Below are 16,038 nucleotides of genomic sequence, written 5' to 3'. Positions count from 1 at the left end.
CCACTATGATGGTATGAGAGTGAACTAAAACATAGCTATGTTTTACTACTATGTTGCATGCACCTGTTTTTTTAAGGTGCATGTTCCTCCCCTTCTGCCCTTCCCTGACAGTTCAAACACTGGCAATATCCTGAAAATTTGTAGCACAGCTGTCTGAAACTCCTTGCATCCTCCCAAGATGACATTATGCAGCTTCTGGGACCTGCAGAAAATGCTTTCAATTTATTCTTTTGAGACCTTTTATGTCTAATTCCAAATGGAATAAATGGTTGCTTCTTTAGAGTTTCTTACAGCAATGTGTGTGATATGGGCAATAACTTGAAGAAAATGATATATTTCTCAGTTGTTGGAGTTGAGTTAGTTCCATGTATCCAGGCTTAGATGTAATCTATTTTTTCTGTGTGACTCTGTACAGAAGGGTAGTAGTTGAGCAGAAACTTGTGTCTTCTGATCTGTCATAAAGACAGACAAGACATATGCATGCCATTTGGATATCTCAATCCAAAATCAGATCCAGGCACTCTTGTGAACAAATTGTCTGTTTGTGAATGGCTGTGTGATGAGTTTCATATTGATCAAAATAGTCCCTAGGAGACCTTTTAATCAACAGTAAATTTTGCTGAGAATATCTAAAGTGATGAATGGCGTTACCTGTCGGAGTCAGCATTCAGTATGTATTGAAACGTGTAATCTGCTCAGTTAAAAACACCTGTCTGCTGAGCTCTGGTCTTGCTCTTTTGAATGATACAATACAATTTGTTCTAATATTTCACCCTGTCTTTTTAGCCACTTTTTATTTTTTGTGGTTTATTTACAGTTGCATGCTTTTATGCTTTTTTTTTTTAAATAGATGTAAACCATGCCGGGAAAGGAGTCAGTCACACCCCCTAATTCTTGCTGTGACTGGAAAGAAAAATAAAGCCCTCCTAAAACTGTTGACTTAGGATGATGTGTCTTCCTTTAAACTTTAATAAACTGACAACTGTCCAGGAAATTTATACAGCCTAAACATCAGTTAAATGTAGTTTGTTTGATGTCAAGTTATGTCTTAATGAAGAGGAAAAAGAGTATGAGAGGTCTTTTAAAATACCACCTTGTACTCAGGAAAGGAGATGTTTTGGCTTCTTAACTAAATATGATGTTTGGCCACTTATATAACCAAAAGTAGTAGTTGTTTGTGAGGTAGTCTGAAAGGACTCAGAATAAAAATATTAATTCCCTAGGAAACTGATTAGTTTGTGCATATATGACCCACTGGATGCTGGTCCATTTTAAGGGATTTGAAAAGCTGGTTGGGGGGCACTGTTCTAGAAAGCAGGGTCTTGGTCTGTCATGGTGTATTGTGGTTCTTATTCCTGAAATGCACCCATGTCTTCTCCCTTAGGATCCTGCCTTCTGTCTATTTCCCAAATGTTCCCTAAGAGAACCAGCCTGAAGTGGGGAGGGGAAGATGGCTTCAATCAGTCACTATTAAAATTGAAGAAATCCTAGAGTGACTTCTGGTGATAGATGGAGCTAAATAATGGAGGTAAATGAGATTATTAGCAAAACACTAGTGGTCATCTGGGAATGTTGGAAAGTTAGCTCTTAGTGCAGTACAAAAATCAAGGTGACTAGAAAAAGAAGAAAAGGTCCTTAATTCTGTAAAAGGGGAGGAAAGAGTTATGATGGACYTGGTGCGCTTGTTAAGACAGAAGCAGAAGATCTGGGTTTGTTTACTTGTTTTACCTACTGCAGTCTGGATAGAAACAGTATGTTGAATTCCTTCATCATCAGCCTTTGTGGATTACAGAAAAATCTCAATGTAAAATAATTCTGATACACAAAGAGTAAGGTATTATAGTAGGCTAATTTTTTATTTCAAAATTACCTGTTTTGTTAATAAGAACACTTGCAGAATGTGATGGTTTGCGAACAGTATCCAGAATAACTAAATATTTAGCATTAACAAGGCTGTAGAAAATATGTATAAAATCAAAATTGTGATTTTCTTTCATTCAAAATTCCCTTGAAATTTCTGGAGGAGTTTAGGGTTGTTAATTTTGGACAATGGATTGTAACTCCAGATCCTTTATTTTACCTTCTTAAACCCAGTAATCATACTAGTGTTCTGGGGTGAATATTCTTGACTTCTTGTTCTGTATTAAATCTTGCTTCTTTGTGCTGAGTAGTTGTCAAAGTCTGTTTCAAACACTGCTGTGTTAAAGTGATGTTTTCAGGTTGCAGATAGGTAGTGCTGCCTGACCTTGTCTGAGACAAAATTAAATTCTTCTAAAACAATGAATTAGAGTAAACATGCAAATTTAGTTTAATTTTACAGGTAAAAATTAATTTTGTAGCCAAAAATGTTGGTTCTTGCAGATTGATTGTAGGTATGAGAAGAAACTGATGGAGACATGTCTTTTGATGTTTACCTGCTTATTTATGAATTGTATACCAAATTTTCCTTGTCTGAGCACCAGCAGAGTCAAACAGATAAATAATTTCTTTGTTAATAATTCAGAAGAAACACTTTCAGTCAATACTTGGACCAAAGGTTCTTTCTGTAGCAGCTTCAGACTATGTTTGGAACTTCTTTTTTCCATCTATTTCTATCTGCTGGTTTTCTTCCATGGGAGTCCACAGATACATCTGTTCAAAACAATTATCAGCACCTAGTTTGAATTCCTTACTGGATTCTCCTGTATCTTTAGTTTTGAGCAGTGATTATAAGCCTGTAGTTGGTTTTAGACTTTCTTTAAAATAGCTTAAGCACAGAATATGACCCCAAACTTGAATGATATTGGAGTAATTGATTGTATTGAAACTAACATTCCACATTTTTGGGTGATTTTGGCCTAGGATGTATCCGCTTAACAAGCTGAAAGATGTATTTTTCCCCCAAACAGTGCTGTGGACTCTGAATAAACAACTTTATTCCTTTGCCCTTCTCCTTCCTGGTAATCATCTGCCTTTAGAAAGCAGATTAAGAGATTCTTACTGATGTGAAAAATGGAATAGTGTCCATGAGACTTTCCCAAAGATCAGCGAACTGCAATTGCAGTGCTTAGAAGAATACCTTTGTAACAGGGTGATTTGCAAGCAGAAATAACAAATCTTCATCATTTTACTAAAAATATCCTGCGGGAAGCAGGATTTTTCTTATCTTGAACAGCTACAAAAATGAATAGTTTTTAGACTGCTATTTCGAGGAAAACTTACAATTGAAATACACCTATTAGCTGGGGCCCTTTGACATCTATATTGTTCACAATTTACATTCTGCTTTGGTAGTTCTCTGAGAAGACAGGAAAAATGTTGTAAAAACTTTGTTTAAAAAAAATTATGCAGATTTAAGCTCTGTAAAACTGAACCTTTTTGGACATTAGTATGCAATTCAAAACACAAATTTTCTCTGCATGTTATGGGACTTTCATTCTGCATTGTAGAGAACCTGTTCAAAATCCATTGATATTTCCATTTATTTGAAACAGCTTTGGGTCAAGCTCAGTAACAATGCAGTCAAGGGATTAAGTTGTCTGTCTTTATATGCGAGTAACTATTCAGTGTCTTCAGATTCAGAGAAAAGACTTATTTCTTAGCCTGTAAAGTCAGTTAAAGGCAAAATGTGGTGTATCTCAAACAATGATGTACCAACAAAACATGTTTTGTGTCATTTGCTGATTGCATTCTGAAGCACTAAATGGAATTGTTTGACAGAAAGCTCAGGATCATCTTAATGGGATATTGGGAGGGATATCGCACTTCTCTGGTAGTGGAATGTACTAACAGTGAGGAGCTAAGATCATTAGGGCCGAGATACTGTGTTTGAGGCAGTTTGTTTTAATAGCATTATTGTGCTGTCAGTACTGTCAAGATTTTAATTTACCTCTCTGGGGGACTTTAGAGGAAGAGTAACAGGAAAGGACTTAACTGCCAACATAGAAATGGTGAAATGGAGAGGGATTGACTTAGGCCATTAGTTTAAAAGCAGATCAGATAGTTAGAAAGACGAATGTGTTTTGCTGTTTGAGTGTTGAGTCACTACAATATTTTGGGTATGTTTCAGACCAATTTCTTTTCGGTTAGCATTCACACCACAGAGTAGTTTCTCATCCTGCATTAAGAGGAAGGCTTACTGATTGCTTGAAGCAAGGTTAACTTCCTTTGGATATTTTAAGTTTCTTCTGAGGCGCATTAGGGAGACACTTATGTGAAGCAGGTGTCTTGCATTTGCCTGATGCTCACTAATTCTTAGGGAGAGTTGGTCATGAATTTGTAAGCACTTTAAGATTAGCATTTTCAAATCTAAACATAAGATTGGTTGTTGAATTAAGAAACTGAGTGCCTGCACCACTTGAGGGTTGTGTGCTCTCTGCTCAAAAAATCAAAATGTTGATATTTAGGTATCCACCCCTGTTTTTTGACTTGACTTGGCTTTTAATGTGGAAATACCAATCAGTCTTCATAGAGACTTAAAGGGAGTCAGATGCTGTACTTCTATTAAACTCTTGCTTTGCTTCATAAAATGTTTTGCATGGKAAAGTAATGCTCTAATAATAATTTCTGTTTTGCTAAAATATTTTATCTTGAGATCTCAGTGTTTTACAAATGCTGATAAATAAAACCTCCTTTCACCTCTCTGAAGTACATGGTGGTATTCTCATTTAGCATGTAGAATGGAACCCAGATGTATTAACTTAGTCCTATGCCACAAGCAGCAAATCATCTCCTCCCCTCTCTTTTTACATGAACACTCTCTGCTTTCCAACTCTTCACTTTATGAGATTTTTAAGTGCACACTGCAGTGATTTATTGTTGATCACTTTTCTAACATTTTATTCTAAATGAAACAGCCCTGCAGGTTATGAGTTGCCAAATGACAGAAAACAGGAGCTCCCCCAAGTTCAAGCTGTTTTAAAGCCTAAAGATTTACAATAAAGAAAATAATTAAGTGAATGGTGTCAGAGAGTCCTGGGTTTTAGTGTTAAGCTGTCACTGACTCAGCTGTTAACATCTTCGTATTGACAAGTTTGTGATTGCTCACTTTTTTATTAAAACTGTGTTCTCCCTCACTGTTGGACTCAAAACCAGCATGAAGGTCTGTTCTTTCTGGTTTTGTGTTTAATATCCCTTTTTTAGTTGGAACTCCTAATGGGGTAGCCCTTTTGTGTGTCTGATAGTTACAATATTGCTTCAGAATTGCTGACTTCATAGGTCTGAATAAACTCAGCATATCTGTGATGCCCTTTAAAGTGATAAGTAGGAGACAAACATCTGTTGCTGTGATTGTTGTTCTTACTGTGTGCTAGAGACATAAAAAAAAATCAGAGGTTGAGGTAACTGCCTTATTCCATCAAAGGAAACTTGTGGAAAGAATTTTTGCTGGTCATACTGTTCTGTGCGCCTGCCCATCTGGCGTTTGAAGAAATAGTGGGAGGTGCAGGCACTTTGGCAGAGATTCATCCTTAATTTGCAAAGCAAGAGATGTACATGAACATGATTTCATGAGTTGATTTCTGTATAGTGCCTCACTTCTCTAAGGAAATTGTGTAGTTATTACACTTTTGAGTAATTTTAAATCAGTAGTTTGGAAGCCCTTAGTGCTGGGGCATTGGGAGAAGTTGTAGGTGCGTCAGCAAGCACAAATTGCATTATATCCTGTTCATGTAATGTCAGGATAACCTGAGCTAGCTTAAACTGACTTGGATACGAAAAGGAGACTAAGAGCAATGAGCTGCTTTTCACAGGTACATAGAATTGTTCTTTGGCTAAATGTGTTTTAAAAAGCACCTTTTAGTTAAATGAGTGTATGCAAGGCCAAGGTGGAGAATGGCTTTGGTAAAGCATGTGCTAAATACAGTACTGTCATATAAAGGCCTACCCTCCTCCCCAACACTGTGAAGCAGCTGTACTTCTTCCAGAATGAATCAGCAGGAAGAATGAGGAAAACGCATTTTCCTTCCCCCCCCCCTTTTTTTTTTTTAATCTGCATGTAATTGAATCACCACAAATGCTGGAGTTGTCATTGGGCTTGTAAACCTGTGCAGAAACGACGGGAGGAAAAAGCCAAAAATGTAAGGGAGTGAATGAAAAGCAAAACTTTTCTGTAAAGAGAACACTTGAGAAGAGAGGACATTTATTAGGGGATTTAGTCTGGAAACCTGTCTGATAATAACTTTGAACAACTGTCCATAGCCAAGATTATCTTAGTTTTCAAACTTGGTTGCCCCTGGAACAGCAGCCCTATGGTACTAAAGTTAATGTCAGGAGTTTTGTGTGCCAGGTAGTCTCACAGGTCTCTATAGAAGCTCAACAGCTCTAAAGATTCAGACACTTACCTGAATGCCCATTTCAGAATTATGAACTTCATATTTTCATGATAGTATTAGCATCATTGTTATTGAATGCTGTCATCTGTATGGCAGTAAATGGGATAATTCTGAAATAAGGGGAAAAATGTTTTTGGCTAGTAATCTGTAGTTTTTAGCAAAAAAGCTGTATGTAGTTTTTACTTCTTGAGATGACATGAAAGAAGAGAAACAGTGTATCAGAGCAAATGGTATTCTTCTGATGAAAACTATTTTAACTTCTTCCATACAAGTCCAGTTGATAGATCATTGTCTTGTGCTTCCTGATAGTTCTTTAAGAAATGTTTAAACATGAAGCATGCCCCTGATGTTGAACAGAGTTTTAATTGATGCCTCTAGATGACAGAAGTTTTGCTGATACCTTTTCTTAAACTGTGTCAAAGTGACTTACCTGGTGATGAAAATAGTCTATAAGCATTGGCTATATTTAAAGAATGACCTTGTGCATTCTAGGCAGGCCTTGTACCTACTGCTTCCTTTCCTGGCATATTGATAGCGGGTGCTGATGACTATCTTGCTGCTCTTTTCTAAATTAAATTATAAATTCTTTGGGTGGTTGTGTTTGTGTTGTCTGGTTCTGAGTAAACCTGTCCATCAACAGTTTGAGCTTGGAGACTTTTCTCACCTAGACAGTGTTCATGTTCCTTATCTCTTTGATTTGCATAGGTGATTGTTTCTTACTCAATTTTCCTTCCGCCTGTTCTTGAGAGTGAGTTTTTTTTGTTGCATTGTAGGAGGACTTGAGATTTCCTTGGCTTGTGACACATGAGGTTTCATTTTGACCTCACTTTGACCAGACCTTTGGCACAGCTGCTTCCAACCATTTGATATCAAGGTTTGTCCCTCCTGTTAACAGTTGTGTCAACCAAAAATAGGCAAAATCTATGATGCAACTACTCTTGTGAGTCTTACGCTGCTGCGATATGTGGTGTTTATAAGTTGTTGACTTCCTCATCGGGAAAGGCCATGAGGCCTCTAATGTGTTTTTGCTAATTTTAGAGACAAAAGCATATCTTCACTGCTTTTCACTTTTTCTGATATCCTAGTTAGAAACATGACATCTTACAAAATATGAACTGGAGACTACTAGATTTAGTTATAATACTGATGATAGCAGCCAAATTCTGACTGTGGGTTTAGGCTTAGCTCCAAGGAGAATCTGTACGTCTTCAAAGCATTGGTGTATGATACATGGATGCTGTAGAGCCCCAAAAGCATCCTGGCTGTTCTTCTGCAGGTAAATGAACTTGATGGCTTTTCCAGTTTTATTTCTCCCCCCTCCCGAGTTTTGAAGTTTTCATCATCTGAAACACATATGTGGCCATAATTTGTTTTGAAAGCATTTGCGAGAGTTTAGATTGGATCTTTGTTTCTTATATTGGAATATATCTTACATCTGTTAAGAAACAAAAAGCTATAGAAGTGTCAATAAGTCTGAGGAAGATAGAGCTCAGGTGGAGAACAATTACAGCCAATGTGTGAAATCATTAGAGGTTGGACAGTTGAAGTCTGAATACGTTGAATGATGAAGAGCGCTCCCTTTAAAAAAAAAAAAACAAAAAACAAAAAACAAAACAAAAAAACCCAAGTAACATTAAATTATTGTGGTCTACAGCATTTGGTCAGGGTGTGCAAGTAAGATGAAAATGTAGAATACAGTAATATGCAAATATTTTAATATGCTACAAAAATACCTCTTCAGCTTCAGCTTTAAAAAAGGAAGAACAAATTTGTGAGTGAAAACTATCCGGTTTGAATGTACAATTTCATGGGCCACCATCCTGAGTAATATGGTCTGTTATAAACACTGAGGCACATGCCAAAGCAATCACAATTGTGATTGAAGGTATCTAATTCCTGATCTAAAAAGTGTGAAGGGGAATGATCCAGGGATGAGCAGTAATATAATGCTTACTTCCTATGCACCATAGATGATTTTTTAAATAAGATTCTCTTTGGTGCAGAGATCTTGGAACCATTTGTGTTAATACTCCTTTGCACTTGCATATTTAAACTCCTAAATACCTCCAGGCCTCACTTACATTTAATGTGTTTTTTGACATTGTGAGATGATTCTTTGTGTTTTTTTGTCTTTGCTCTTCATTCCCTCCCCTTTTGAAGCATAATCTGGCCCTTTCCAATTCTCTATCGTCAAATTCCACATTTGCAGAAAATTATTGGGTATGTGTACTAGGTCCTGTACCTGCCAACAAAAAACGTAAAGTAGAAACTCTGGTAGTTGGACTAAGAGGAAGAATGTTTGAAGTAATGATTTTTTATAATTTGGAAATTGACAAGCCAACCTGCAGCCTGGCCATATGGTCAGAGCCTTTTTTATCCTTAGAGCTTATTCACAGTAAATAAAAGGGGAAATTACTGTTTTTATGCTAAATCCTAAAATTAGCTTAGAAAGGTGAAATGTTAATAACAGTTGTATCATAGCCAGACTAAACATGCGTCTAGATTCAGGGTTTGGATGTGTGTCAAAAGTAACATATAGAGTACCTCACAAGACTGTCTTCTCCAGATTTCCTCTTTATGACCTACCAGATGTTTGTTGTTTTAGTGAACATAGCTACCTTGTTCCTGTGTCAGCGATGAATCTCTTCTTTGATGTTTTGGGGGACCACATAAATTCTGCCACTCCAGAAATCTTTGACAGTGATCTGCTTTCAGTAGAAAACTGTGACATAGTTGTTTCCTTCTGATTATCTTAGTCAAACTGTCTTTGTAAACTGGCCTGTCACATACGATAGGAAGGACTCATCAGAAATCTTGCTGGGATATGTACTTTTTCTTCTTATATATATATATAAACAATGGCTGACACAACACTGCAGTGATACTGTATGGCCTGTAACCAGTCTCAGACAACCAAATCAGCTCATAATATGGAAAGAGAGTATGGCAGATTCAAAGAAAGAGTCTCCTTGCAGCTGTCTAACAACAACAGCTTCGCACAGGTTTTTCACCAAATTTGGAATTTTTAAGCATTCATAGAAATGGAAGTACAGAAGAGAACTCTTCGTTCTAAGGTTCCCAGCCTTATATACATGCAAAGAGAGAGAGGGCGCGTGTGAGAGTGAGTGAGCGCGGTGTATTCCTCAGGAAGTATCTTGAGGTCATTTGGCTCCTAATGTTCATTATGATTAACTGTCAGTCAAGTTTCAAGGAACTTGTACCATGCTAAGATGTTGGGGTTGTTCTCGCTGTTGTCATTAAATGAAGTTTCCCAGTTTCTGAGTATCATAAATACATTGTTCTGGAACAAAGATTTGTCTCTCGGTGACACAGAGTGTGAGAGTATGAGTGCTTCGTAGACAGGAGCACCTTTCTCCAGGAACTGACGAATGGCTTCAGGAAGACTGAAAAGAACATAAAATAGGGAGAGTGTGAACTCTAGCAATACATGTTTACTAGAGACTGAGAAAACTCCGGGGTGTAAGGGGGAGCTGTGGGCATACTCTGTAGGAAGAAGTGGGGGGAGGAAGCTAAAGACAGGGAGGTATGCTTGAAAAGGACGCACCACTGAACTCGGCCAAACAGTAAAAATGATCTACAAGAATATACTGCAGGGCTCCCGATACTTCATATCCCTCTAGTGTACTTTTACAGGGACAACTGTAAATAAACTCTAAGTATTAAACACAAGTTACTTCCATTGTTCAACCAGTAGTATTTATTTAAATGCTAATAATTATTGAGAGTGCACATGTAATGGATCAGGCCAGTGGGCGGGAGTCAGGCTGTTTTTGTAACTCTGCCACTGGTCTGCTGTGACATTAGAGGTCATAGCAGATGACCTGATACCTCACATGTCATTCTACCTCTTGCACCTACACTATCCCTTGCCTTTTCTGTCTACTTAAAATCAACATTGGGGTTAGCTGGGAGGGTTGTTTTTTTTAACTTTGCCAGGCACTGATTAAGAAAACAGTAGGTCTAAGGTTTTTTTAGGCTTCTGTGTGCTACTGAAATACACATTGTTAGTAAAAAGTAAAATATTTAATACAAAATTTTCCATAAAGTTGGAGCTTCTTGTTGCTAAGAATATCGCGTGCTTACAACCTCGGAGTATTATTCCTCAGGGGCTGATGGTTGGTTTCAGTAAGATAGTGCCAGCAGAGAGCTTTGTGACACCAGCATTAATCAGAAACCTTTTAAATTCCCTTTAAAAAATTTAAAAGTTCATGCCAGTCAAACAATGCCCTTTGGTATGGGTTTATTCAGGAATTTGAAGAAAAAAACCCTTGAAAGCATTTTTCCCTACAAATCCTGTAAGCTTCTGTTTTTAATTCTGGACTCTGTTAAATTCCACATTTCAGTATTTTTGTACCAGCTTGCTCATCATTTTAGTTGATGGGAAATAATGAATGAACATAATACAAAAATGTAACAAGCAAAGAAATCAAACCTCTGAAAAATAAAACAACCCTCCCCCTATAGCTAATTAATTTGAATGGCCCAAATAGAATTAACTGGACAAACGAAGCAGGCCTCAAGCGAAAGTACCTTCCTAAAAAGTGAAGTAATTCTTACAGGCAAGTTTGTTCTGTTTCCCTCCCTTTTTTTGAAAGGGGGTGGGGGGAGGTTGCAGGAAATGAGAAATGTGAGTAAGAGAAAATGAAGCCTCCCAAGCAATCCAAAACTAACTTTCTCAAATAACATCCTTTGTAAGGATGTTTTGTACTTCGCAGTGTATTCCAGTAAAGTTGTGGTAATTACTTTAAGTTTTGTCGCAAGTCTCTTAACTGTGCTCGACCCCTCCACTTGCCAACCCTCAATTAGCTGGCCCTAAATGAGGGGAAGGGTATTTCTCCTGAGATTAGGAAGCCTAAGCTGCAGCTGTGTATGTGAGCAAAGCAGAGGAAGACCCTCTGAGCATGTCCTTGTGCTTGCACAGCTTTGAACCAGAGGAAAGCAGTTTTCCTTCAGCCTACACTGGATTGTCCTTCTTCGTTTGATGGTAGACTTCATTATTTATGCATTTTTTTTGTACCAAGTCCAGTTAAAACAATTGGACTCAGCTTCTGTCTTAAGAAATGTATTTATATGGGGTACCATATAGAGGCACAACCTGTTAACAGCTGCAGATTCTGTTGATTAAACTAGGTGGAGACAAATTTACAAGGGAAACTGTTCTGTGAAAAATTCCAGTTCACTGACGTATGAGGGTATCCTGACTATTTCTTACCATTTTCCACAATTTCTTGCCAAGAATAATACAGAGTTTCTTGCAAAGTGTTGTCACTGGAGGTTCTAAATGCTAAGTGTTTTATCAATCAGTATGGGTTGTCTTGAATCTCAGTAAACAAACATATGTATCTATGCAGACACCTGGAGATGCTCTTAGCTCTCGAAGATTGTGTTCTTTTCAAGCAGGCATTCAGATCCCCATGTGGCCATAGCATAGTATGTTGTATTGTCTGCTGAGAAGCACCACGAGGTAATGGAAGTTACAGGACATTGTGGCCTAATTCTTGTTTGTTACAGTGTTTGAAATTTTGGGATAATGATATTTGCAGCTTGTTTGGACAGGAAGACCATATGAATCCTGACCTTGTCAAGGAATACTTTAAACATTCTGAAAGCTTAGGACAGTTTATTTTAGAGTCTTAAAGCACATGGCAAACAAACATTTCTCTAAAAATCCTTTTGATAGAAATAACCTTACGGTGGGTAAATAAAGCATGGAGAGAATAAATGACTACTTCCAAGATTTTGAAGTGAGTCAGCAGCAGACCCAGCATTAATGAAATAGTCCAGAATGTCAGAAGGTTTGAATCCCATGTCAGTGGTGAAACTAATATAAATTGATGGTGTCAAATTTATCATGTTTAAAATAAGATCAACTTTTTTGATCATACATAAAGATCCATGCTCATCTGTCATTATTCATTTTTTGGATTAAAGACATATGCATATACTTTCTTGAACTGCTGTTAGGAGCTTGATAATCTGCTATAATGTGTGTGTGCACAGTGCTCGTAAGTGGCTGGAATTCAGCTCCTACATTTCCTGCTGTGGACTCGCAAACCAGCCTCCAGGAGCAATCTGTTTTAGAAGTACAGTGATAGGAGTGGAAACAAATATCTTTGTGGGTTGAAGTTTCTAATCTCAAGGTGTGATTATACATATAGAAATTAAAAAAAAAAAACATACTCTCAAGCATCTAGTGAAGTATTTGGTACTAATTAAAATAATTATGTCCATACATGTAAAGAACAAGGCTATTCTGGGGCCAAGGTAATAAAATTTTGAGTGAAATGTGAAACAAATGTAGTTCTTCCATAAACATTCTTTATTGTAAATTGCAGGTGGAATTTCTATTGCTTGGATGCTTCAGAAAGGAATACATTCCAGTATTAGAGTTGAAACAAGTGTGCTTCATCAGAAACAAGCTATTTCCCTTTTTGCTTATGTTCTTGGCTAAAATCTTGCTGCTGCAGATGTATATACATCTTTTTCTTTTGTTCTAAGACAGTAACATTAAGTAACTAGAGTTTTTTGGTTTTTTTCTTAAAGTCATTTAAGAGAATGATCTGACTGGTACCAATCATTTTTTGTTGATTGACAGATCAGATATAATGATCACCATAGATACAGTATGAGAAGAGGTCTGAAAGGACTTCAATGTCACTGGAAAGAAATGTTACAGAACACAGGCTTACTTAAACACAACAGCAAAACCTCCTCCAAACCCTGAATTACAGCTGTCTTCTGGTCACTGTTCATGGAATATTGAGCCTTTTGCCTGTAAGGCGGCTGTTCGTACCTGCACCGTGTGTTCAAATGAAACAAAATAATGGAATAATGTTTCATAGTCTTAGAAGAGCCCAAGTGCAAGCAGGTTCAAAATTGTGTTTAAAAATGTCAAAACATTATTGAGCATCCTGTGACAGGCAGTGAAGAATTAGAGAATGGGAGGTTTAACTTTTCTATACAACCTTAATTTTTCCTTTTTGGTATGTGTTATGAAGCAGTCTAATTTCACTAGTCTGCATTTCCATTTTACAGGGTATCTCTGCCTCAATCTGTTCAGGGACTGGATATGTTTGCAGTGAAGGAGGCTGCAAGATCGTTGCCTCATTTATTGCAAAAATTGATTCTCTGAAGTGAATAAGACATAGTAAAGGCAGTTGAATACTTCCCTGGAGAATCAGATATCCCTTTGGTTATATAAATATATATAAACCTGTTTAAGGATGGCTTAACCATTGTAAGTGGATTTTTTTTGGATACATGATTTGTTAGTTTAAAAATGAAGTATTCACAGCTACAACTACATCCGGTGAAGTCTGTTCTTTTAACAAATGAGACGTTACAGCAAGCTATATTAAACTGAACAGTGAAGTCCTGAGCGGATCAAAGTAGGCACTCAAAACTCTACCTTAATCTGTCTGTGGCTTTATTCCCTATCTGTAAATGGAATTAATCACTTTCTCATTTCGGAAGTATTCTGAAGGCAAGGTAGCTGTGACGCACTTAATGTCACTAAAGAAAAAAGTAATTTGGTGTTCAGAACAGAATTTTAGTAGTGTGCAGTAAGTGAGGCCTTAGAAGACAAGCCTCACAATGAGCAGAAGAGAAATTGAATAATTTTCTTATTGAGACCCATCCTGCTTATATGTAATTGTGTCCTTCTATAGCCTTCTTTTAAGGTGGATCTTGGAAAATTAAACCAGAATAGTTAAAGTTCAGGAATGTTTTAAGGGACTGAAAAGGAATCTTATAATGGGAAGTGCTAAATAATGAAGGGGGCTGACAACCCCATATGTAATAATACACGATCCTAATAAGTGTTTCTGCTTAAACCTTGTTTTCCTAAATTGAAGCTTTGTGGCATAAAGCAGTCTTGTAATTCTGGCATCTTGCTTAGGTTTCAAAATAAGGAATTAAAAGCTTAAGTGTGAGTGTCCACCATTCTGAAAATTTTGCACATATAATTCTAATGAACTATACCTAGAAGAAAGTGGTTAGGACTGTTTCTTCATTTGACAGCCTGCAATTGTGTCCAGTGTAAGCTAGTGTATTTTGCAGTAGCTATTATTGTCAGGATCAGGTTTGTAGGTAGAGTTAGCACTTCTATTAAACTGATAGATGCATCTAGACAGAATGCTGTAATGCTAAATTTATTACTGAATTTGTCTACATCTTATGATTTGTCCTAAATTCATCCCGATCTGTCCTTCACTGCACATATTGCTACCTGCATTAGCCAAGGCCAAATGCAGTGGCAACCTGATGGCTGTGCTTACTTCAGTTTGGCAATAGGATTTCTGGGAGAATAACTCAAGTTTGTAGCACTGAATATAATGGGGGAGAACAATCCTGCCCATCCTGAGCCTTGTCTAGAACTGCACCAACCTGTGAAGTTTGTAAATAAAAATATTTTGAATGAGATGTCTGCTTTGCTTCTGGCTGTGCCTGTTCTGCTGCACATAGTGAATTGTGGATTCACCTGAGAACAATGACTTGAATCCTCACTTCTGGTGATGGTACTGGAATAATTGTTTTGGAAACTGAGGATTTAGATATGAGATGTGATAGGGTAATCTGTAGTGGCTTATTAACTTGAGATGCCAGTGGCATGCAGACTCTGTATACATTTTGGCAAAGAGAAAGTAGATTCAAGTTTCAATAGTGATGATGCACTGATAGATCTGAAACTGGGTCATACACTGAGTGGTGGGACCACATCATGCAGATGCTGGATGACTGGAAATTTGCTGTCTTCAGAGGTGTTTTCTGTCATGGATCTGCCCAAAGAGCTTGCTTTAATTTTTCATGTCAGGTCGATACCAATGACAGGAGAGCTGTACGAAAGCAGCTTTCTAGGGCCATCTGGAATCTGGCTACTCCCAGCTGCTACAGGTCAGAGACTAACTGGTCTTGTGTTGTCAGGTTAACTGTAATGTAGTGGTGAAGAGTTGGAGAGGAAATCATTGCTTTTGTTTGATCTTCCTGTACTTGTTTCACAAGCATTTATATACCACTCACTAATCAAGGATGCAGTTAAGTGCTAAAAGAAAGCAAGTAGCCCAGCTGCTATGGCAGTAATCAAAGTACACCAGGAATTCATAATGAGCTGTATAAATAGACTTCACAATAAAACCAATCAGTGTAGTGTCACAGGAAATGGAATTGTACACAATCTGTATGCTTGTTCCTCTTTCCCTCTGAGTGCATAGAGCAGTGTTACTGGGACAAATCAGTTCACACATTTTTCCACCACAGAAGTGCTGGGTCCACCTGAGACTGCAGGTGCTGCGAAGTGCTGCCTTCTGTCCAGCAGTCTTAAGTAGCTGCTTAAACAGTTCATTCTGATTCTGTTGATCTGATCCCATCTGTTTTGTAGGGTACTCTGCAATTCATCTACACTATTGCTTTCTCTTCCCCATTCATATATTGTGATGTCACTTGTAGTCAAAGCACTTCACAGAATCAGAGAATGGCTGAGGTTGGAAGGGACCTCTGGAGATCATCTAGTCCAAACCCCCTGCTCAAGCAGGGTCACCTAGAGCACGTTGCACAGGATTGCGTCCAGGCATGTTTTGAATATCTCCAGAGAAGGAGACTCCACCACCTCTCGGGGCAACCTGTTCCAGTGCTCTGTCACCCTCACAGTGAAAAAGTTTTTCCTCATGTTCAGATGGAAGTGTCTGTGTTTCAGTTTGTGCCCGTTGCC

At 37.7% G+C, this 16,038-nt stretch overlaps 1 protein-coding gene across 3 annotated transcripts in view; it reads left to right on the top strand.

The window, feature by feature from the left end:
* RAD51B (RAD51 paralog B) overlaps positions 1–14,716 on the top strand; it is a 70,646-nt gene extending 55,930 nt beyond the window's left edge. The window contains exon 10 of one of the 3 annotated variants that reach the window (XM_026084584.1): positions 12,668–14,716. In XM_026084584.1, the coding sequence (XP_025940369.1) occupies positions 12,668–12,829 (162 nt within the window). In that variant the 3' untranslated portion in view covers positions 12,830–14,716. Of the gene's footprint in view, positions 1–1,384; positions 4,602–7,084; positions 7,386–12,667 lie in introns of those variants that run through there. The other 2 variants (XM_026084587.1, XM_026084586.1) reach the window with 2 other exon arrangements.
* The last annotated feature ends 1,322 nt before the right edge of the window (positions 14,717–16,038 follow it).

Source organism: Apteryx rowi, unplaced genomic scaffold (genome assembly GCF_003343035.1).
Source record: "Apteryx rowi isolate R43461 unplaced genomic scaffold, aptRow1 scaffold_647, whole genome shotgun sequence".
NCBI lineage: Eukaryota > Metazoa > Chordata > Aves > Apterygiformes > Apterygidae > Apteryx > Apteryx rowi.
This window is presented reverse-complemented; position numbering and strand designations above follow the sequence as displayed.